This window comes from Diplotaxodon limnothrissa, linkage group LG23 (genome assembly GCF_057381915.1).
Source record: "Diplotaxodon limnothrissa isolate DT_005_m linkage group LG23, D_limnothrissa_male_GT1.1, whole genome shotgun sequence".
In the NCBI taxonomy this organism is placed as follows: Eukaryota; Metazoa; Chordata; class Actinopteri; order Cichliformes; family Cichlidae; genus Diplotaxodon; species Diplotaxodon limnothrissa.
The window spans coordinates 13393986-13419014 of NC_140617.1; the positions used below are offsets into that span (position 1 = coordinate 13393986).

The following is a 25029-nucleotide window of genomic DNA, read 5'->3' on the forward strand; positions in this document are numbered from 1 at the left end:
AGTATCCATTTCTACATTGATTCTGTTTGTTAAATGCTGATGGAGCCCTCAGTGCATCGTATGTTAAAAAAAAAACCCCAACAACATATTTTTAAGTTCTTGTCTCTTAAGTCCTGCTCGCTAGATGCCCACTTTCGTCTGATTGGCTGCCCCTCGCTTGGCTTCCGTAAATAGCACAAGTGCTTCTAATCCATGACTCCTCCTCTTAAGCAAGAACTGTACCGTGACTGTACAAAAGGTCAGTGCTGACCTGACACAGATTATTACATCCCCTGGCATTAAACATTTAAGTTGCCTTGTTGGCCACGATAACCTGGTACCAGCTCCTGACGTACATGTACAGCAGACGGATGTAGCCAGGATTACATCACCCACTGGTAAATGTAGGATGGTGGATGAAAGTGACCCAGTAGCAAAGGGCACCGCATTATCAATGAGCATAAAATAGCCGGGTCCTAAAATACACAGAGCTCTAATATATTTTTTACTCAGAATAGGAAAGTAACTTACAAAAATATAAATAATGCTTTTTTAAAGAAGACATTAAACTTGGAAAATTAGGAAAAAAGTTCACCGAGGTAAAAATCAAGCGAGACGAAGGGTCATTTTCTCACAATCGTCTATACAGTCGTACTTTGTTTTACATCCAGAGGAGTTGCCCCCTGTTGGCCGTTAGAGGGAACGAAGGTTTACGGCACATTTGCAGTGGATTCATGTTTCTGTCCAGAAGCTATTGTCTAATCCAGGTACCTTTAAGGTTAATCCTGGCTTTCCTGTACTATGAAGGTGGTTCACTTCTTTCAGAGGTATAATCACCATGGTAACCTACTGTATGCTGTGAACCGGAGCAGGTTATGTTCCAGATTAAAGGTCAACACGCACAAAATTGCTGGATGAGGATCAGTGAGAAATATAGATTCTTAGATGGAGCTTTAGTCTCTGTTGGCTGGAAACTGTTTCCAACACCATGGAGGCCGTAGCTGAAGGAACAAATATAAAAAACATTCATTTAATGACATACTCAAGTACAGTATAATCCATCAGATTCTATTGTGTCCGAATGATATTCATAGATCCGCCGTAGACACTGCATTTAGCCTTGCTGGCTAACAACAACAACAACTCAGACTTTATTAATATAGCAGATCTTTTAAAGTTGTCCTGACCAAAGCGATTAAAGCACACGCGTTTAATGCTATATTATTCTACAGCGTTTTTCCTTTCACACAAACTCACAGTCTGCTGCTTTGTCTGCAGCAGCTGTGCTGCTTTCAGCCTGTATTATATGCTTAACCTCTTAATACGTTTCCCATTCATCTTCCCTTGTAATATCAGCCACTCTGCTCCCATTACACTTATGAATAATTGTAATTGGTCAGCTGCTGCTAACGCCACATACAGGAAAAACCCTGGGTTAACTTATAACCAGCTTTGTGCGACCTCTTATCTGCGTTACAGTATGACAAGTGAAAGCAAACTTCCCTCGTGTGTACACGTCAAATATAGCGATGAGTGACGCTTCAAATCTAAAAGGGACTTGTTTACATACTTGTGGAAATCCTCGATGCAGTGGATGTGGTTGGAAGCGTCCACAGTGAAAGGGATGCCGTCCAGGCTGCGGTGACACACCACGCAGGTGAAGCAGTGAGGGTGGTAGGCTTTCCCAGTAGCTCGCAGGATGCGCTCCATAATGGGCTTACTGCAGATGGTGCAGGTCTCAAGGGTGTTCTGTAGACACAAACACACAGACACCCACACGGTTACACAACAAACCTGATGATGACCGAAGTGATTTAGAGGATTCATTTACAGTGGGCCTTGTTAACAAGTTGGCTACGAAATTTCACCAGCATGGAAAATGTGAAAACCCTGCATTTTCTCCCAGTTTTTGTAGGCTGTGATTAGAAACTTCCTGTCGCCAGTGTTGCACTTCTGGTGGCTCTGTGCCCATTTGTGCTTGTGCAACTTATAAATCCACACTAGGGACCTTTAGCTCGGCTGTCCTCAAATGCCTCCGAAGCTGAAGGAATCTGATTAGCACTCCTCTCGAAACACAAACAGTCATTTTTCAGCTGCCCTCACCCACACTCCATCCTCCCGTATGCAAGAGTGCGAGCAGTAAATATTTCCACTTTGTGATGACTGCAGGATTTCTGCAGCCAGGCGACTGGGCAAGCGGCCCGCGGGGAGACGTGGCCGCTGCCTGCCTCTGACTTATCTGTGGCATCTCTCTTCTTAATATCTGCCGGGAGACACCATTTGTTATTTCAATATTTCATAAATAACGACTGCCTCTCTAAACAGCAATGCAATTACAAGGGGATGGATATATCATGTGAGAGTGATCAATGTGCGGCCCGATGCGGCTGCGTGCGACTTGATGGGCCCCGCCGTCACTGCTCCTCGCTCAGGCATTTCCTGGATCTCTGTTGTCTCTCTGTTCGCCGCCTCCCTCTCCTCCTCCCCCCTGTTTTGCGCTTGACTGGGCTAAAGAGTGCACGGTTCAGCTGTTCCCATTGGCTCCCACTGTAGTAGCAAGCTGCCTCAGTGTTTCCAAACACAGCTCGGGGTGTGTAGCAACACTGCGCTGCGTCATCGGCTGCCTCCCAGTCGCCCCACCGGGCTCTGCCGCTTAAAATGACACTTCTGTGACCGCTCGGCCGAGGTAAACTCGAACCCCCCCCCCGTCCGGCTGTGCAGCACATGCACCGACGTTCAGTCTGTATGCAAATGAATGAAGAAGCCTTTTACAGAATGAGGCTCATTAGTTCACGTGCACGGTTAAACTGCTCCTGACACGGCTCTCGTAACACGATCGCGTGCCACCGGAGGGCGAGAGGGCAAGAGAGGAGGGCAGCTGACGCTTGACTGCAGGCTGGAGAAATGTGGTTTGAAAAATGGCCGTTTCTTCAAGGCACTCCTGGAGAGGCATTATTTCATGAAAAGCAATGAGTGCAGACATGCTCAGTACCCCCCCTCCCCACACCCACACCCCTCCAAGATGGTAATAGAAATAAACATTATTCCCAGGGCAACGTTTGTGTATAAACAATGTCCATATTGCAGTCCCGCTCGATCCTGGAAGTGGAATAAAGCCTTTAATGAGCTCGCTGCACTGAGCCCTTGAGGTTTGCCTCGCACACGCACACAGACAGAGAGAGGTAGAGGTAGAGATCGAGAGAGGGGGGAGAATATATTTGCAACCTGAGAATCTGACTGAGATACCAGGGCCAAACAGCACTAAACCATCTTCAACTCTTACTCATCTGCCTGCATTTCTACTTACTTATTCTCATCTGCCCTTCATGTGGGAATACCTTGCCCTTGTTTAGCTTAACTAGAGCATATGATTTCACAGCACACAGTTCCTCCGGGCCATTGTAATGAGTACAGTACTCAAAAGACAAAATTTCTCTCTGATGGTAAGATTCTATGACCTCAATTCATTTATTCTGCTCAGCCGCTGTTGTTTTTCCCATTCACTCGTGACTCCTGTTATTTGGGATTAAGTAACGTTTATTAAGGTCTGTTACAGAAAACCGGGTCTGATGTCAACACAGAGAATGTTCATGGTCTGCGGTTGGGCACGACTTCCACAGATGGTTTAGGAAATTCTGCATAAATCACTTCATGCCCTCCCTGTCAGACATTCAGGTCCCTTGTAGTTTGCCACTAGAGGGCTGTATATGTCTGCAGATGTCCGGGTTTTACTTTTCCCTTGACTAAATGTGATGTATTCAAGCATATGTATTCTTTTTTTCCTCCTCTCTCCCTCAAACATTTCTCTAAGTGTTTGCCCAGAAGGCTAAACAAATGTCTAGGCAGATGAGGTAAAGTAAATTTAGGTCAGACAGCCTCTTGCTGAACCGAGGTTTGAGTAGAGTGTGTTAAAGTCAATCGCGACCCCCATTTTTCTTTCATTTTAAGCCATTTTACTTTTGCTATAAAGTGCTCCGGCAACACCAAATGAGAGCTCGCACAGTCCGGCTCAGCTTCTCACCGTTTGGGAACGGCCTAACAAAACGGCGTTCGACACAGCTGTCTGTTAGGATGAGAACTGCGATGGCGAACAAAGCACGTAACGGAGTCAAGCGGTCCCATGTGATCCGCTCTGAACATGAGAGTTGGGCGACAGAAAGAGATGCTCACACCAGAAAAAAATACACACAATGAAGTCTGGGACTCTAATATTAAGTCTTTTGTCTAGTGAAAATGTTTCACTAATTTCCGCTTCAAGTCCACTTGTAATTTGCAGCTTTACTGGATCAAGTGACAATCAGCTCAGTTTTCAGAAATACTGGAGGGTTTGATGATAATTAATCAATTAGCCTGCACTTGTAAAAATACTGACGAGAAAATAAAAAAGCTAAAAAAAACCCCATTTAATTTCTGTAATGTAAGCGAGACTGAAAACTTGAAAACTTCCATGGCTCTTCTCTCCTCAGAATCCAGCGAACACTAATGTGTCTCTGTATTTAAGTGCAAAGAGCAGCTAAAGGTAAAAGAATGCGGGAACAAAGACGTGTTTTCTGTGTTTGCACATGAAACGCTAAACAGCTGGAAATGTGATGTGGCATACTGTTGAGCTGAAGGTGTTCATCGTCTCTGCAACCGTAGCAACACAGATTTTTACACCTCTCCTTTCTCTCTCTTTCGCAACTTGGGCTGACAGGAGGTAGGCTGGAGATCAGTGAGGCTACACGCCATTTATGACCTGGCACGCTGAACTCAGAGCGGGCCAAATTTACAGATGATCTGATTCCGTGTGCATGTGTGTCACAGAATGTGCCGGTCGGCGCCCGGCCACGCCGTGTGACATCGCTGCACTCTGTTGAAGGTAGCTCTCTGATACCTAACAAGAGCTTGTAGGAAACATGCATCTGAGCGCTCTTCATGGACTGAATGAGAGTTAATGACTTGTTGTTGAACTATGAGTCAAATCACTGACCCTCCTAACTCCCGAGGGAAGGTGTCCACTGACTTAATGAACCTTGACAAGCAGCTTCTCTCCCTTTTATTGCTTAAGATGAGTCAATCAAGCGGGAAAAGAAGAAAGCCTTTTGTTAGAAACAGTTACTTACGTATACAAGAATTTTCTCCTGTGTCAAGTAGAATGGAAAAAAAAATAAGAATGTAAAAAAAAAAAAAAGGAAATTTCCCAACACAATTCAGCCTAACATAACACTGCAAACCACAAGAACAGAGGCAGAGGTTTGGGGAAATGATGTTAATTTAGACTGCACGGACTGCAATGCTGTTAAATCTCATGTTAAATACTGCAGTTTTGCTAGGTGCTGACATCATCCTAGATATCACCAAGTTACCTTTGACTTCAGTTCTTTCACACATGAGCAAAAGGAGCCAAGAGACCCCTCCAACTTCAAAATGAAGTTGAAGGGGTGAGGTTGGAAGTTTGCTTTCGTTGGCTTTCCAAGTTTATGCTAGGCTTTGCAATAGATGCTTGTTTGGGTCCAACTACAACTGCTCATAACATTAACCCTGCATGCTGAAAAGTGACACTTAACCAGTGCATCTAAAGGGACCTCTCTGAGCTTCCACATATGGTGATTTAGAAGTGAGAGACCTGTGTCACCACTGCCACAGCCGACTGTGTCAAAGCACAAGTATCAAAGGACACCTGATGTGTATCTGTGAGATGATACCAGCTTTGACAGCGTGCCAGTATTTGACACTTTGGGATGGAGAACAAACTCAAAGACTGACAGCTGAGCACCATGGGTGCATTACAGACTCAACTCTGTGGTAAAACACAACGCTCCACTTACTCTTCACCAATGTTCCCTCTAAGCTGCGTACGTGCGCAATTGCGCACTGCTGGCACGGTCTCTGCGCACAGAAAATCTGCGTTGCGCACAGAAAAAAAAAACTAACCTGAATTGAAATTTAAATTAATACTTTATACATTTTACAAATTTCTACAAATACAATTCTGTTTGGCAGTGTTAGTAAGTGACTGGCTGCTCCCGTATGGACGATTATTATGCCACCTTATCCCATAGTCCAGCCAATAATGCGATTCACATTCGTATATACGCAGCTAATTAACGACGTTGACAGGCTATGACAGCATCCGTATGTGCTGATACCGGTGTTTTAGCTAGCAAAGTTGCGTGGCTGATGTGGAGTGAAGCCACGTTAATGACAACGTGTACAACCATTGGAGACGTGAGCAGGACAGACGGAACAATTGACGGAAAAAGTGTGGACTTTATACCAGTTTTTAAATTGTGTTGATAGGCCACGTAAAACCAGAGTTATGATAAAAAAATATCTGCTATGTTTGGTTTTCTTCCTGAATACTATCGTTGTTTATATTTACTGCAGGAAGAAACAGTAAAGACGGCTCGAAACACTCAAAAACCAAAAAAACCCTTTCCTATTGGTCGAAAAATGTACCATGGCGACCAATCAAAAAATGATATGGTAACGTGGCATCTAGTTGTTAAGAAACGGGGTCAAGTTTTAGGAGTGACGGCGGTGTTTTGAGATGTGAGAGATTTGAGACATTTAGCGCAAATCTTGTGTAGTTAGTGTGTAGTGTAGTTTTGTTGTGTGTGTCAGAACAATGAGGCGACTGCTGAATGTTACAGGTGTTACAGGAGTGATACATCTCCTGCTGTCAGGCCTGCAGGTATCAGGCTGTTGTTCTCCTTTATCTCATAGTGGACAGAAATGATTTTTCGGAGTGGCACAAACAATTTGTGTTGCATCAAATTTGATGCAGAACAGCTGATTGTTCTGTAAATAGTTTGAAATGTTTATTTAAAAAACGCCTTGGCTGCATTTTTAGGTAAACAGCTGCAAAAAACTTTCTTGTTTGCATAACTCAGTTACTTTTTTGAAGAAGTAACTATATAATTAATTGCCCAACATTGGTCATTATTTACTGTATTTTGCAGACAGAGAGTTACAGACTCTCTCCCAGACCACAGACCACAGAGCTTTATATAAAAAAAAAAAAAAAAAAAAAAAAAAAAAAGTTGTGTTTTCAAAATTGGAGTTCAAGTTATTTTTACTTCCAATAGTGTTAACATGCTTCACAGGTCATGAACAAGATTTTTTTTTAAATTTTCATTGTAAGTGGGCTAAAGCAGTTAATTAAAAGTAGTCTAACATAAATGTAAATGCTGTAATTTGATTATTTTAATAAAACATGTAACTTGGATGGATTCGATGCTGGTGCGACCACAGTGCACACGTCTGCTGTTGCTCACAGTGGTTCAAGGGACTGCTCAGGGAGTTTGTGTGTTCACTCAGACACATGAAAAAATAGAGGGAACACTGCTCTTCACACCACAGATGTATTAAATAAACTTGATATGGTGCTGATAACTCTTCCCACTGGTCTCTTGGTTTTTACCAACAAACCAACAAAAAATCCCTGCAGTCCCAAAAACATTTCCCAAAACAACTGTTAGAACACAGACAGCTACAAGCTGCTAACAGGGCACCTTCAAAAAGGATTAGACTGAATCTTCCGACCATAAAAGTTTTATATTCCCTAATTTTTTTCCTGACGCTACAAAAGCCTCGTGCAAGGTTGGGATGTGGGTGGGACAAAAGCAGGAAAACGATAATGCAAATGTACAGGAGGAAGCAAACGTGGAATCTAAGAAAAAAAATCTGGTTTGGCTCATCCGACAAACAAGGATCTCGCGACCGGGAACCCGGGTCCGTGTTTGGGGCAAGCTGACGACCTGCTGATTCATCTTCTTCAACCATTTTTTTAAAGGACAGTAGAAACAAATAGACAAACTGATAAATTAAGAAAATGAAATTTAAAAAAAAGAGGTAAATCAATTTGATTCTGATATTGGGGGATTTGGTATATAGAAAAAAACCAGAGTTATACAGCTGCATATTTTTTATGATACTATCCAAAGTGTGTCTCAGTCAGAATCACCTCACAGCCCTGCGGTTTTCCCAGGGTCCTCTACACATGAAGCTAGAGCCAGCAGCTTATTAGCTTCTTGGCAGAGTGCAGTGACCTGCAATCCTCATTGGTTCAGGAAGCCAGTGCACTCAGCTTCCCTCCACTGACAGCAAAGGCATCCGAGGCTCAGATGGTAGAGCAGGATGTCCACTAATTGCAATGCTGGTAGTTTGATTTCTGATTCCTCCACATGCTCAAGTGTCCTCTGCAAAGACACCAAACCCCAAGCAGCTCTAGATAGCAGCTGAAGATCCCACGACATCTCTGGTATGTGTGCGATGAGGAGAGTAAAATCTAAATTTTAAGCCAGTTAAAATGTGTTATTAGAGTCCAGAGTTTTATTAGGCGGTTCAAAACAAGGGAAAAGAGGGGAAGTATTTGTGAAATCCATTCCCTACTTTTGTCATTTTTAGGCAAAAAAACCCTGAAACGTAAAAGAAATTTTATCATGACTAACTCAACACCTTTTGGTTTGTGAGCTTTGCTCTGAGAAAATCAGAAATCCACAATGTTCTTTCCAAGATCAAACAACTGACTGAGAAAAAGAGATGACGCCTTACATCCATTTATTAACAAATAGTTCCTCTTAAGCGCAGCGGTTGCTTACAACTCCACATACTACAACTGCCAAGGTCAACGCTGAAAAAGCTCTCAGTAGTGGGTATCTGTGTATGCACGCGGTTATTTGAAGTAGTTTCTCGAGGAAGAAGCAGTTACCTCACAGCTGACTTGGCATCAGCTTCTCTTAATGAATATTTAAACTGGAGATTTGGCAAACCCGTCCCCGTGTTAGCGTTCGCAGACACTGATCCTGCTAAGGTTCTGTTCATCACAAAAAAGGAAGCAAGAGCGTTAAATGAGCAGTAACGGCGAGGTTTTCAGAGCTACGCTGGGTGACTTCATAAAGCAAAGGGAGTGGAGTTTTATACGAGGTGTTTTTATATTCTTAAAACAAATCACGGAGGGGTCGGCTTGGAGAAAGGCCAGAAATCTGTTGTTGTTGAGGGAGCCTGGGAGCTCATTTAAATCCACGTTTTTGCAGAGGGACTGTGGGAGCATCACCCTCTCCTAACACGCGGTCTGCTCAGGCCACGGAGATGGAAAGGTCTGTGTTTAAAATTAAGTTTCCCTTCAGCTGTTTGAGTTCAGTGACTGTGATCATCTCTGTGCCTCATCCTGAGAAGGTTAACAATTGATCAGCACCCCTGCCTCCTCTCACCCGAGACCCCTGACACAATCTCACCCTCAGCCCTCGACATTCAACCTAAATTCCCTTTTGAAGCCGTCATTGCTTTCCAGTGAGCAGGACTGGCATCCTGACTCCGTCGATCTGTGTAGTTTCTAAACATTAGGTCCTCAGTTGTGAGCGTATGAAGATATATTAACGACACTTGACTCCTTTACAGAATCCTGTCATTTCTAAGCGCGTTATGTAAATCACCCACTCGTATCTTCTCCGCTGCCTGGATGCAGATGACTGAGGTGTGCATGTTTTTTTGTTTGTTTGTGTGTGGGTGTGAGTGAGCATGTCATACAGTGGAAAGCGATGGTTTGCTAACTCAGAGGATCAGTGACCTCGAAAGTATCAGCTGCATAATTCACAGACGGAGCGTTTGTGACACTCATCTGTGTGCACGCCAGTCAGTCAGGACGAGTGGGCCGAGGTTTCGGTGTCTCTGACCTGGAAAGGCCTCGTTTCCTCAGAGTCTCCTGTGCTCAGCTCTGCTCAGCCTGTCTGTCAGGGTAATAAATTCACACCGGGTTATAAATGACCAGCACGTGCAGGAATGGGATGGCATCCCGCCAGAGCTTCCTTTCCTGTTTTGTTTCTTTTTAAACACCCGGTCGGCTGGATGGTCTCGGCAGCGGCCCCCCCTTGATCCTTCTCACCAGCAGCCCGTGCAGGTTTCACTTCAAAACAAGGCAAACTAATGAAACAGCACATGTCCAATGGGATTTAAATTTTCATACATGCTAGTACACACAGCTGCGTGGCTTTACTTGTTCACACAGATTTCTTATTTTAGCTGCGTGATAACATCAAGCTACAGCCAACATGAAGGGACAGGGTCGACCACTCAGCTCATGCCTCGCTCAGGCCTTTCTTCAAAGAATAAAAGGTGGCAGTGGGGGCCCTCTCTCCGGCTCAGGCAAAGTGGCCGGCCTGCTCGTCTGCCTCTCCGCCTTAAATTCAGCTCCGCAGCAGAATGCGACCCCTCTGGACTTTGGGCAATGTCTCCTGCTCTGGTTACAGAGAGAAACTGACAAAGACCCCGGCAGTAGTTCTCTCATAGCATGAGTTAGAGTGACATTGTGGTGGGTCAGCACTGGGTCACGGATATTTTTCTCTCCTGCTTGCCTCTTGGGGGTGGGGGGGGTGGGGGGGGGGTGGTGGTGGGGGTGCTTGGACGAAAAGCACGAGGAAGGTTTAGTGGGTGCCGATACATGGATTTGCTCTCTTGTCTAAACAGTGCATTCTAATAACAACGCGCGCGCTTTTCATTTTCCTGCTTGTAATGGATAGAACGGCTGCATTTCCTGTAGTGCGGGTCAGTAATAAGAAATAATGACCTGCTTGAATTTAGCTGGCTCACACCCACTGTACGGCACAATTACACACACGCGCATAATTGTCTTGGCAAGTCTGGAGACACACCAAGATGTGAAATCCTATTCATGCAAGTGCTATCTAATTGGCTCGCTCCTTTGAGGAATTAGACCGAGTTAATCACGTCTGAATATACAGAACTCAATTAGAACTCTGCAAGCTAATGCAGACAGCCATGAATATTTGATGACAAAGTCAGCAGAAAGCCTCCGTGTGTTCGCCAGCTTCACATGAAAAGTCGAAGCAGGGTGGGAGCACACCTGCCGACCTCTCCTGCGGTGAGCTTCAGCGCCACAACGACGCGCAGCGACGAGGGGCCCTGAACTCACCACGATGGCTGAAAGCCTCTGGATCTGACTACCTGGATATCCATCACGGAGAAGTGACAGGTGTGTGGGTGGTGTGCGGGTGGTGTGCAGTCATTTCTAATTAGAGCCATATTACTGTCACGGAGGCTCTGCTGCAAACTCCTGTGTTGTTCTGTTTATATCACATATGAGAGGAGAGATGATCTTCTGTGATTGGATGTATTGTTTTCCTACATCGCCTTTCTCAATGACAGCAGCAGCCTTAGGGGACTTCATGGGGATATCCCTTTGTTAGCTGGGAGAGTCTGCTATGATGTGCTGTAGAGGACATCCAGAAGCCCCAATACAGCTGGCAACGTGCCTGTCGCCTCTGGGTTCTCCGACATCCTCAGCAACTTCCCTCCACTGCCTGGATTGTTTGATTATAGCGTGCGTATTCGAGCTCGTTCTTCTTCTGAAAAATTCAGCAGATTTTTTTGTCGCCACGAGTTCATCTCTAGTCCCGCCACACTCACAGTCTGTTTATTAGCACCTGCTATTCACACATTCACAATTATAAATCATTCCTGGGTGATTCCATGAGAAGAAAAGAAAGAAAAGAAAAATCAGCGAGTTCTGCCCACCGGACAACCTCAGAATCAGCTGATGTTCTTTGTTGCTATAATTATAGAATATTTAATGAAATCACACAAAGTCTTGTTCCTGCTTTCGGTCAATATTTTTTTTCCAGCATCTCTGATCTCTCTTAACTTTATAATAAAATTATCTTCATTTAAGCTCTGTTAAGAAATGCACAGAAACAGGAACCCGGGATGTTTGACCAGTTTTCTGATAATTTACTGGAGGAAACTTTCAAGGCTCGTATCAGGATGTGGGATAGACGGCTGTTGAAAACAAGTGATAGCACACGAATGGTCCCCTTTATACCTTTGATACCAGGATCATCTTCTAGCTGTGATTCCTTCTCCGGCCTTGCACTAAAGCAGACTGTCAGTCGCTGATTTTTGCCCCTCTTGTTTCCCACAATCGAATATAATTTTTCAAAATTAAATATTCATTGAATGTGCAATATTAATTGCACACTACTGGTGCTGAAAAATACCACATTGCCTGCTTAACATGATGGGACTAAAGACAAAACTCCACCTTCACAATGAATCAGCAAACCAAGTTTTCTTCCAAGTGCATATTTAAAAATTAAACAGACATAAAAAAAAAAAAAAAAGAAGCAGTCCATCAGTTAAACTTTTATAAAGGCAGCATGAATGACGGCGACCAGTACGGGTGACATCACTACTTTCCAAGACAGACAAACAGCCGCCGAGGGTAAAAGCTCATCAGTCAATCACGAACGTTTCCTGGTGACTGGCAGGTCAGGGGCGCCGTGTGAAGTTCTTCCTTTACAATGGCAGAATGGAAAATCTTTCACAGTGTGTAGCCAAAGAGACCAAAGCCCATTCATTTTAAATAACGGAGCCATAGTACAACACCAGATAATGAGCATAATTACATTCAAGCAAGTTGGCGTCCGTGACCTTGATGGTCTCTGAATTTCTGTCAAAAGCGGAAGAAATAGATTAAGGTTTTTATGTAGGCAAATCCCTATCTCTTTATTACTGCTCTTTCAATACGAAGCTCTGCTCCTGATGTGACCTTGTGGTACTTGCATCAGTCTTATTACAGCACACTTAAACCGGCTGCTCTTTGGATGATCTACATTCGCTGGGAGTGGCAGTATGAACAGGAATGTGGGGCTGCGATTCTGCCTCGAACAGGAACCTGTCTGCAACACTCTTCCATTCACTGGCGTCATTTAAGCAGATTGAATGGCTCTGTTTACCGTCAGAGAGACTGAAGTGAAGGGCAGCTAAAAAGCCTTTTTAAAGTAAATTAACTGGCCCAAAACTTGGCTGTGGTAATGCTGCAGCAAAGTAAGCGAGCGCTGTAGCAACACGGCGGATATGAGCACACTTAAGAACAGTAGGCATGGTAACCTGTGTAAGCAATTAACCTTGGTGACACTGAATCCCACTGCTGAACTTCTTCAAACACCAGCTGAGCTATCAGACATGTCAAGAGTCCCTGTTGCTCTCAGCTCCATTAACTAATATGCTCTCATGGTTACAGTCAGACTTCCTAAAGTGAAAGGAGAAAGAAAATTGCTGTTCATTTCTAAGATTACACCAGGCCTCACTGCTATAATCCCACTGATTGAGAACAGTTTGGGGTTTAACCACCTAGAAGATATAATGAATCTACTTTCTTTATGCGAGGCTGTGAAAATGCCAACCCTTATTTTCTGTCCTATACAATATGGATACGCTGTTGCACATTAAACATGGTTAACGTTGCAAATACTGCAGATACATACAGCCTAAAGGTTCAGGCTTCAGACTACTCTAAGTACTCCATTTGAGAGTATTTCCTCTACTCTTGACTCTAATTGATATCAGTGAGAGGAGCTACTGCTAATATGATCATCTCAAGTACCCACCTGCTGTTCAAACCTTCAATTTACAAGTGGCAGCCAAGCGCAAGAAAACAGAGCTAAAGGAAGGCGTAATGGAGCTGAAACTGCCTGTAGGAGACAGATGAACTGAGGCGTTGTGTCAAGGCCCACAGTCAGGGAAATAAAGATTATTTTGATCCGTAAATGACAGAAAGTTATTCAGTAAAGTCCGAGAATAAAAAGATGGAAATGAGCAAAATGCACTGACTCTTTATAATTCTGTAAGTCTTTAAAGATGGTTGGTTTGATGAGCTCTGCAGTTAACTGCTGTTTAACAATTTATTAGCAGATCATTTACCAGATTGATTCCATAGAGCAGCGGGTGTGTCTGCTTACAGTCAGCCTAACAAACCAATTGTTTTATTCCTGATGGTGAAATTTGCTTGTGTCTCATTTTAAAGGCGCTCCCCTCTCCGTTCCAAAGACTCACTCGTATGTACATGTTTGAAGACTGGCATTACAGTATACTCACTTGCGGATGTGCAGGTGGACAGTTAAAGGCAGTCTCCTCCTGTCAACTCCTAATTTGGCCAGAAAGACCTGTGACTTTATAAAGCATGAAACTCGAGCCTAGTTCTCTCTCAGACCACAAGACGTCAAAAGGTTATCAAGAATTTTTTGTCCAATCATCCCAAAACCATGGTGCCTGCTGCAGCTTACATTAGCAGGCATTAGCAGCAATTTAATGAGAGAAGAGAACATAATAATGCTTATGAATATTCTTGACTATTGGACGCAGGGTTTTATTTGTTCAAATCCAGCACTGGAATGGCAGACACAGCAACCAACAATTAAAAACAAAAAAAAACAAAACATGCCCCAAGGACAGCAGTCCCTGAGAGAATGCAGCAAACAGAAACAAAGGAGCACTGCACTCTCTACATACACTGGTGTAATTAGAATAACGCGTGAGCCGTAGCTGGTGTTTCCACAAAAGAGTTGACACCTTGAATAAACTCTCGGCCTCTTAAATGCCTGCACTTCTCATCTACAGCGAAGCTCTCTTCCTAAACGTATTACATGTTATTGCTCTGCAGCACCTGAGACTGCATCCTTCAGAACAAGCCTCAGAGCTTGTTCACTTTAATGTGCATTTAACTGCATCGATTAACGAGATTAAGATTTATCTGGAAATTTGTGCTTGAGATCACAAAGCAGGTCTTCTGGTTTTGGGGTCACTGTATAAACTTAGTGTGAATGGCGTCAGAAATGCAGGGTTATATAATAAGGAAATACATATTTTGCTGTTTTTGGCAGGTCAAGATTGCATTTTTGTCCAGATGAATAGCCATAGCTATATCGGATTAGCTTACCATAGACACATACGGACAAAGGGACACAGGAAGCCTGACTGGTCAGAGAGTAGAATCAATCCACCAGCCTTGATTTAATAAAGTCAACTAATAATGAGCAATTGGAGTAAATATATAATGCTGTTAATCATTTTTACTTTAAAAGCATGAAATCAGACTTCACGTGGCAATGCAACTAAATTTATTCAGTTTTATCTGGATAGCAATAACACCTAAAACCAGATGAACAAGTACCTGGCAACAGTGGGACAAAAAACCTCAGTTTTCACTGGAAGAAACATGAAGGATGAGCGGAGCAAGACAGGACAGAAGACATGCAAGAAAGGGAATTATCTAATAATAAGAACAAATGCCACATACTAGCGTCAAGCTACAAAAAACTGCAGTTCCTTCAATGTCCACTCGAGGCTCCAGCAATGAGTTATTCCCCACAGACTCCCAATCTTAATATGTCCAACTTTACAACAGAAATAAACAGATTTACAGTCTGCTTTATATAAAAAGCCCTGTTTTGGTTTCTCTTTCATAAAATCTGTATGGGTGGTGAATCTTTTTTATAAACGTGCATTTGACAGGGACCCACACAGATGGCTGTAGCTGCTAGCGTTCTATTATGCTTCACCTCCTTTTGTGCACCTTTTAAATAATATATATTGCATATCAATCGGCGGTCTGATTAATTCTGCTCACAGTCTGTCTACAAAGCTTTGGTGAATAAAATTCTGGTATTTTATTCTAATGGTAATCCTCATGTCTGTGACGTGCACCTGTTGGCTGATAGCTTAGCACTCCACCCTTGCATCCTATAATGCTCTTACAACCAAAACAGAACAATAAAGCTACATTTGAGGCTTTGATGGCATGGTGGCCATCTTTAACAATCAGCGAGACAGACAGACCGCAGTAAACATTACTCACAAACATCACCACAACATTTATTTGGAATCACTCAGAAATACTGCAGAAACACTGTTAGCCGGCATTGTTGGTTTCTAGTGATTAATTAGTTCCAGTTTTGCAGAAAACAAAGTCAGCAACAGTTTGAATCATCTGGAAAAAATTTCACAAGATAGCTTTCTTGGAAAACGGCACTAAAGTTCAAAACTTCTGCATCTCTCAGTAACAATGACGGACGTCTTGCCAGGTCGTGTGTGCACACATCCTTACTTTCCTCCTGTTATGCGTGTGTGCAAATACTGAATGGGGTGATCGGGAGGACACCTCAAGCTGAGACACGTCAGACAAGGGGAAAAAAATCCCAAAACAATGGCAATGCCAGTGTTTTCACAGTGACACGATTACAGATCACTCCATGCAAAATGACACATTAATTGTGCGGCTGCAGAGTTTATCAGCATCACCGTGCATTCAAATAGGCGATGATAAGACCTCTGTGGAGGCAAGCCAAGGGAAGTGCCATGGACAAAGGCTGATTTCTGCCCTCCAGTTTACGGGCCGGTGGTGTGACTGAGGTTGGCTCGAGAAAAAGATAGCAGGTTGTAAAATCAGGAAGTAGACAGGAGCTGATAACACATCTGTGTGAGTTCCTGTACATTACTAAAAGGAATTACTAATAACTAGGCAAACAGTTTGAACGAGGCAAATCACCCTGCGGAAGAGATGGATCTCAGCCGTTCAAATGCCAGTATTGTTACACAGAATATGTAAAGTCCCAGCTCAGATAAGAGCGCTGCTGATCGCCTGCTCTGATACATGGCAGAAAACTTTGTTGGATGGCAATCAGCGTGCGAAATGTATTCCTCCAATTCCTGGCAAAGGGATTAATAGAGTTTTGCATATTATTATACAGATTCTACACACAGCAAGTTTCCTCAGGCACCTTTTATACCTGTAAGATATTCTACATCAAATATAATACACTGCCACGGGCTGATGGAAAAACCTATTTCGCACAAAGAGCACACAGCATATGGAAATAATTCAAGAAATAACAATAAATTGTTTTCAGTTTTTAAATGACTTACAGTGTTTTTATTATCATGCATTGACTGTATAGTCAAAAAGTGAAACAGTTAAAGGGAACTCGGGGAAGAATGCACATTTTAAGCAACTGTAAGTGTCGTTTTTTTAATTACCTTTGGTGCTTCTGGTGCTGGACTACTTGCACTTCCAAGACAGAAAAGAAATCTCTAGGTCTGCTGTTTTTATTTTGATCATGTATTTATGTATTTTAAGTGAGGGTGTGGGGTATAGAGACAGATCACTGTTAAGTTTTGGGTTTAAAAAAATATTTTAAAGGCTAATCCTAAGCTTCTGAAAAAGCGCTTCCAAAACCCCCCCCCAACCTCAAGCCTGTTGAAAATGTGTAAACTATGCTTTAAAACAGAGTCTGTGCCAGGAAACCAAGAAGAGCAACCAAATATTCACACAGAGTTATATTTGCTGATGGCTACCAAAAGCATCTGGTTGAGGTGCAGTTTGCCAAGAGACATTTTAACAAATATCAGTGGAGGTGCAGTTATACATTTTAACCTATATCTACATTATTTTTGAATGGGAACAAAAATAGAAAAGTCTTGAGCACCTGATCCTTGTTTTAAAGGCTTTAAAGGTGTATGCTCTGCAATTATTTCACCCTGTCAAAACAAAACAACAAAGAAATCAAAAGTCAAAAATGACCATGATGCCAGCAGGGTGCACCTTAACCTTTAGAGAAGAAACATGAGAGTAGTTTCAGTCCTCCCATCTGACTGTTGGCGAGTAGGTAAGTCAGTAGACTTCCTAAAAGGTAACTTCTTAGGAGAATCAGGCATTTAGGCCATTACAACAATCCACTGAATGAAACCATACTCTGCTTACGTGCTCCTTCAGCATAGAGAAGAACTGCTGCTAATATCATGTGACAGGTGAAAGTGTGAAGAAATAAATTCAGTGTGTCATTAATGTTGGGTTGCTCTTAAGACATTCCTAGACTGACTGACTTGGAGGCTAACTTGAAGTTTTCCTCTTTCCTCTCTGGGATTTTGCATTTCTCTTCAGAGACTCAACTCTCACGTTCATTCTCTAATCGCACAGAGGCGTATGACCCTGAGGATGGGAATAAAAGAAGAAGAAATTACTTTCATTAAGAAATTCAGATTTCCCCCATCCTTTTGATCTTGTGCCAGAAGAACATTTATGCTGATGAAATGCATAAATAAAGTTCTTAAATTATCCCATTCCTCTTTAGCGTATGTATCAGAGTTGGAGAACTTCCAGACAAGACAACTACAATCACACTGAGTGCCTCTGAAAAGAGATGATTTAAGAGATGGCCTGCCACTGGTTTAAACATCATGTAGCTCGGCTTCAAGACTTTACTGGTAAAATGCACATCGAGCCATTTCCTGCAAGTGAATGAAAAGAAAACTGAATAAATGTGGCACTATGTGCTGTCAGGAGAATCAGCATTACCTAATTAATATCCCTAACAAACAATAATCACCATTCCCAGACTTTGTTTAGAGACCTCTTCTGTCCTCAATGTCCCTTAAAGCGCCTCTAACCCACCTTAACAAAAAATATCCTTATCATGAAGTAACTAAATCTTAATCATCTTTAATGCATGTCTTACAGTTTGGACACTGGGCTATTTTTTCCAAGAAGAAAAGGGACTGCCTGAACGCATTTGAATCAGGAGCTCTATGAACAACGACATATATGTGCAAACACATCTGTACAACTGGATGGGTGTCACTCACTCTTCGCCGGATTCATTTCTTTCTTCGGCCTGTGTAAAAGCACCTGTAGTCAAAGCACAGGGCACAGTTGTCCAGTTTAAAAGGGGAAACAGCGGGAGCTCAAAGACCAGGAAGAAACGGAGAAGCCGGTGCAAGAGTAGACAAAACAATCTGTTATTAAATGAAGATTGGGACCACGACCAGTCTGCCCGTGTCTAGTGCTTCACTTAACAACAGGGCGAGAGGTGACTCAGCCTGAAGCAGTCGCTGAAGCCAAAGAACAATCTCAGCTGTAGTCACCATATTTCAGCCAGCTTTTAATTATGCAGACAAGCTCAGGCTGCAGCGACCGAAAGAGACGAGAGACTGTAAATATAAATGTACTACTGCTGGAATATTTACTGTGTTATCATATGTGTATTAATAACATCGTATTCAATTTTTCATTTTGAAATATAACAGTAACTGTACTCCTCATATCACTTATTTTTAAAAGAAAGCAAAAGAAAGTTCAAAGTATTACAGTTAAATTTAGTTTGTATTTCCTCGCTGCAGCGCAGTTATTTCCCATCTCAGCTTCCAGGAATGACCCGCCGACTGACACCTAATATCGCTGACAGTAAGAAACATGTCCCTTCCCGCTGTGGGACCGATGACCATTTTCTACTGAAACTGAATGAGGGAAACACTTCTGCTTAATAAATTCCTCATGGTTTTGCCAGATGACACGTCTTTCCTGATAATATTGTGCAAGGAAACACTTTCATGCGTGTTGTGCAACATACTGACAAGAAAACCAGTCACAGTTTTATAAAATGGAATAAAAACATTCCAAATTAAGAATAACTCACACAAATTTCTGGCTCATTTATCCCCAATCATTTCTTCCTTTGATAAGAAAAGTGATTACTAATCGTTTAGCAGAAGTCTTATCTCATCCACAAAGAGAATTAACGCCATGTTTCTTGACTTAACCATATCTGGCTGTTCATCAGCCGTCACTGTAGACAGTTATGCATCATTTAAGAGTGATGTGTGAAGGCAAACATCATTCTTCAAACTATTAAAAATTAGATAGATTAAAAAAGGCCATGAATGCATATCTGACCTGATTATTTCAGGAGAAAAAAATGGCAGGTGGATCTATCAGGCAGTGTTGGGTGAAGATCAGCTAGAGATGAGAAGCCACAACAAGTTTTGCACCACCTGCTCATGTCTATTACAAAGGATCAAGCTGTGCCATATTCACACCAATCAGCCACAGCATTAAAACCACCGAGAGTTAAAAGTGAAACCTGGGTCTTCTTGTTACAATACAATGCTCTGCTGGGAAACTTTGTGTCCTGGAGTTCACATGCATGTCACTTTGACATGTAGCACCTGACTAAACAATGCAGACCAAGCACGCTCCCCTATAGTAATAGCAGAACAAGACAATGGAATTTTTAGGAGGCTCCTGAACAGATGTGATCCACTGAGACCCCCCTGTGCAAGCCTCTGTGCCCAAACCTAGACAACAACAACAACAGGAGAGTTTTGCTGTACTTTATCGTCACTGCTATCATGTGCAATACGTATGATTTAAAACCTATATTTCAAATGTCCTGAAATTGTTTACTTGGCCACCTGGGGACAGTAGAACAAGCTTTAAAAACCATACTGAACTTGTGCGATAATCTAGCTAAGGTAGGGATTATAATCCAATAAACACATACAGGCAAGAACTCCTGCTGCATTATATTGTAGCGCCTCTGTGGGCGTCCACACAGGCCCTCGCACGCATTATCCGATAAGGAAATGTATGTCATTTGGACCCGAGTGGACTCTTGCATATTTGAGGACGGGAAAACTTTTATTCCCGTATCATATGTTCACCAAGTTGTTCTCCCTGTCTTGTGATGCAGGGCTGAAACTATAGTGTAGCATTTTAAAGCTTTACGCCAGGGGTCCCCAATCCCAGTCCGCGAGGGCCGGTGTCCCTGCAGGTTTTAGATCTCACCCTGGGTCAACACACCTGAATCACATGATTAGTTCATTACCAGGCCTCTGGAGAACTTCAAGACATGTTGAGAAGGTAATTTATCCATTTAAATCAGCTGTGATGGATCAAGGACACATCTAAAACCTGCTGGGACACCGGCCCTCGTGGACTGGGATTGAGGACCCCTGTTTTACGCTAAACAGCTGCCAGAGGAAAGTCGACAGGAGCGAGAGAAAAAACAAAACAAAAAAACCCTCCGTGTTCACAAATCTGCGTCCATTCTGCTCGTTTCCTGCTCCTTATTTTCACTCTCGGACTCTATTAGAGCTCTGCATGATTCACAAATCAAAGCTACCTTATGCTGGGCCTCCAAAGTGCACACCTCCCATTTCCTACTATGTTTAAGCAAGCTTTCTTCTGATTGGCTGCCACTTATTAAAAGCAGGTGGGTGGTGCTTCTTTGATTGCATATTCCTATACTGACACGATACAGAGACAACAATAGTAAGAAAAAAACAGTCTTAAAGCTGGAGGGCAAGTAGGTCAGCAGTTACACGCAGCTGCAGGCCAGCTGCCTACTAATAAAATGTATTAGTCAAAGATGTTTGAGAATGTCAAAACAAGCTCAAAGAACAAACTTGTTTGCTAACCAGCTGACATTAGTTGTGTAACAGGACGAAAGTTCATTCAGGAAAAGAGACACAAGAGAGTTTCACTGAATGACCAAAAACAAAACGAAGCCAATAAAGAAGAGGAAATGAAAATGTGTGTGTGGTGAGAGGTGGCAGCCCTCTGGGCTTTGATGAAATGAAATGTGGTTGCCTGAAGTGAAACCTATGAAACATTCCAGGCACAGCGATACCCGATGATATAATGTGCACTTTTAAAACGCGGACGCATGTAGTGAGGCTAAGTGAAGTGTTGAGGCAGGTGGATTTAAAAGAAAGGAAGCTGCTTACAATATAGCAAGGCTCACAGTACGCCTTCTTCTCCACAGCATAAAAGGGCTTTCCACGCAGCTTGGTGCTGCAAGTCATGCAGACGAAGCAGTCGACATGGAAGACCTGGTCCATGGCAGTGCAGCCGGTGCCTTCACCCACTACGTTCTCTCCACAGCTGGCGCAGCGCCCTGGGGAGAGGAAGAGGAGGAGAAGCTGAGAAAAGATTCCCTCTAAAACCACAGATTTTTCACTTCTTAAAGTAAATAACATCAGTGATCAGTAAGGCTAAGAATAACGCGCAAACAACATAAATGTGGTTGTAATGGAGAGCTGAAACCTGTGACTGCTTCCATTCACTGCAATTGGTGCTTGACCTTGTGAGCGGCATCCTACAGTGCAGCAAATCTCGTACTTTCAGCCTAAAATGCAGCCACGCCGAAAGCAACACTCTTAACAGGTTTCTTAGAAAGATGTGAAAATAAGGATCATGTATATATAAGGTAACAGATACAAAAAGAGGACAATGTAGAGCTGCAGAGAAGCATCACGATGCCAGCAGTACAAACAATGGCTCTTGTTCTTTGAGTGGGAATCTGTGCATGAAAATAATTAAAGAAAGAACACAGCTAAAACTCTCGGTGTGCACTTTGATGAGAAACATGGGACAGCGCTTTAAACTCTGACATCCATTCATCCATTTTTCTTTTCCAATTAATTCTGCAACTGCAATTCAAGAACCAATAAAAGTTTAACCTTAACTATTCCCCATGTGTAGAGAAACCTTGGCAGATTTGATTTCAGGTATCACACGACATTCAGACGGAATGAACTCTAAACAGCCATGAAGCCTTCACTCCCTTTAGAAATCCTAGAGGTTGTTAAACCAGTGTCTTTTATGATTCTTTGATTAGCCCAGCCACGAAGGGGTGGGTGAGCGGTTGGGTTCACAAGCCAATCCCAGTGCCGGACCTAAGCCCGGATAAATGGTTATGGTTCTGATCAGGACGGGGATTTGGTGTAAAATCAGACATACAGAAAAGAAACTGTGATGATTGGCTGCAGTGACCCCTGAAGCCAGCTGAAAGAAAGGCGACTAAAGCCTCTGCTGAAGGCTCTGCTTAGATCTCTCTTGTAAAAGAGATTTTAATCTGAATGAGGCTCCCTGCTTAAATAAAGATTTGTATATACCCACCTTACATCGCGGGGGAGCTGGATCCCATCCCAGGTGACACTGAGCATGAATAAGAGAACATCCCAGGACTAACACTGAGACACAAACAATCATTCTCAGTTGCATCAACACCTACAGACATTTTAGAATCACAGTTGGCTCAACGTGCATGCCTTTGGAAAGCTGAGAAAACCCAGAACCTTGCTGCTGTAAGGCGACAATGCTAACCAGTGTGAAAGCATGCCACCCAAGGCATTTTTTTCTGCCGCACCTCATTCCCACCTTATGGTTAGTTTTGAGGACTCTGGCAATGGGAGTCTCAACATAAGTCTAAGGATCCATGAAGAATTAAGAAAACGAATTGGTCAGTGAACCAAAAGGTGACAACGTTTACCTGCTTTCCAACATTTATCAGCAACACTGTGCAGTAAACAAAGAGGAAAGTTGAGCCACTGAATTTATAGTAATTTGATATGAGCGTTAAGTAAATTCTACTAACGAGAGCAGCCGGCAAAGAGCCAAAAAAGGAAAACAAGAACTTGAGAAACTACAACTGAGCGTTGAACTTAAAAGTGTTTTGACATCTAAATCGAGGATCCGTAGACCGAGCTTTTGTCCACGCGTCACCTCGCGCTCCCTCGTGCCACGAAGCTGGAAGCTGTCCCTTTAAAGGCTTCATTTCCTGACATCAGGGGCGTCTAATCTTCATTTCTATTTCAAACACTGGATAAGGAAGGATTAAATAATATAATTATGCCACATTAAAGAAAGCATACACATCACCAAAGAGTGACATCTGTTTAAAAAGTTGAGCATTAAATGATAAAAGAAAACTTTAGAAGTACAACGAAGTCTTTGTAAAAGGGGCACAAGTGAACTGATATTATTGCTCCAGAAAGAGGCTGATTGCATATTGCGGGACATGGCATTTGGATATCTTTAATTGAGTTGGAGATATCTTTAATTGAGTTTAAGATGTCCTCGACTCAATGCAAGTTATCTTCAACCCAATTAATAACACTGTCAATTTAATTACTGGTATCTTACAATAATAGGGTTTAAAAAAAGATATCTGAGAATGTTTTATTTTTTACACATCTGAGGACAGATGCAATCTCACAGAGCAAGCTTGATACAGTATATTTAATTAATTCAAGTTCAGTTCTGTGGATCATTTTCCTTCCCTTTTCATTTTTTGCTTCATCTAAAGGCTGATTTGGGCGATGATTGACACTCTGTATGTTCTGAACAGAGCGGTTCGAGCGTGTTACACACAGAGGCGAGACACTAACCGGGGGGAGATAGAGTATCTGATGCTCGCATTTTCACAGTTCCACTTGCTGTTTTCATATCAAAAATTCAAACGGAGTGTAAAGCGGATTCTGTCTCAGGTATCAGCACAACTTTTGGAAGTCATATGTTGCTGAGATCAAATATCTGCTTGACTGCGAGGCTTGCAAATGGTATTCTAATGTCACATAACTCATTATCTTATCACTGCAAATGGGGGAAAGTTGCTTAAAGAATGAGCGGATCCACAACTTTTTTTCCCCTTTTCCAGCAACATTTTGAAATCATTATTAGAACACTGAACATTAGATATTTTTGTTTCTTGTATTAGATGACTCAGGATTCATTGAATGAGGAAACTGACATTTCCCTTCTAAAAATTCTTGTCACAGCAGGATTTTGTACATTAATTTAGCGACTTCTGTCATCCAGGGCGACTTATAGCGCAGACAGGTTTTCATAAAGCCTGCCACCGGTTTCATCTGCTCCCACAGCTCTATCCACACCTCAATTATGGCTGTGTTACCTACTGTACAGGGAGGCAGATTAAACAAACTAGTGAAGGCACGTCTCGGGGGTTCATGTGGGTGTCAGTGGAATCACAAGCAGGGTAATCACTTCAGAGAGCCAGAGGGAAAGAGAAAGGGAGAGAGAGGGAGTGAGAGACAGAGACGGAGCACGCCGAGCCTGTTAGTGGCTTCAGATCACAGGCCATCTTCAGTGAGTGGATGAGAATGCCAAACATGTCCCACAGGGCTCCCACTTTAAATAGCGAGAAGGAAACCTCTCGGAAATCCTTTTCCTTTTGGCAGTCTGTGATTGCGAAGGCCCTCAGGAGTGCAGCGTACACAGTTTCACACCAACACACACACACAGGAAGAAAAAAAACAAAACATCCCTCTGCGTCTGACATGCCACACGTGTAGACGAGTACATACAAACACAGACACATGTATCATATAGTGTACGCGTGCCCACAGACACGCCGTGCCACGCTGCGCGCAGCCCACACGTGATTTCACATCAGCGTGGAACAAAGAGCAGCAGATCTGAGCCTCTTTCAAACTACTGTACGCCTTCTATTCCTATACATTTCACATTTTAATAACAAGCTAAAGGCAGCGTTTTAATGCAACTGTGTATACAACTGTTTATTATCACACATAATCAGCCGGCTCCCTTTTTTCTCTGTTAGACAAGGAAAGAAGCAGCAGTTCACACTAGAGCAGCTGAAACCAGAGATTTCTTGCTGGATTATTGACATGATTACTATA

The 25029-nt window shown here is 42.8% G+C and overlaps 1 protein-coding gene across 1 annotated transcript in view; it reads right to left on the bottom strand.

The window, feature by feature from the left end:
* Positions 1-25029, bottom strand: part of lpp (LIM domain containing preferred translocation partner in lipoma) — a 189574-nt gene that overhangs the window by 12194 nt on the left and 152351 nt on the right. The window contains exons 9-10 of the mRNA XM_085347083.1: positions 21313-21482; positions 1550-1728 (exon numbers count right to left, since the gene is read on the bottom strand). Of these exons, the coding sequence (XP_085203209.1) occupies positions 1550-1728; positions 21313-21482 (349 nt within the window). The remainder of the gene's footprint in view (positions 1-1549; positions 1729-21312; positions 21483-25029) is intronic.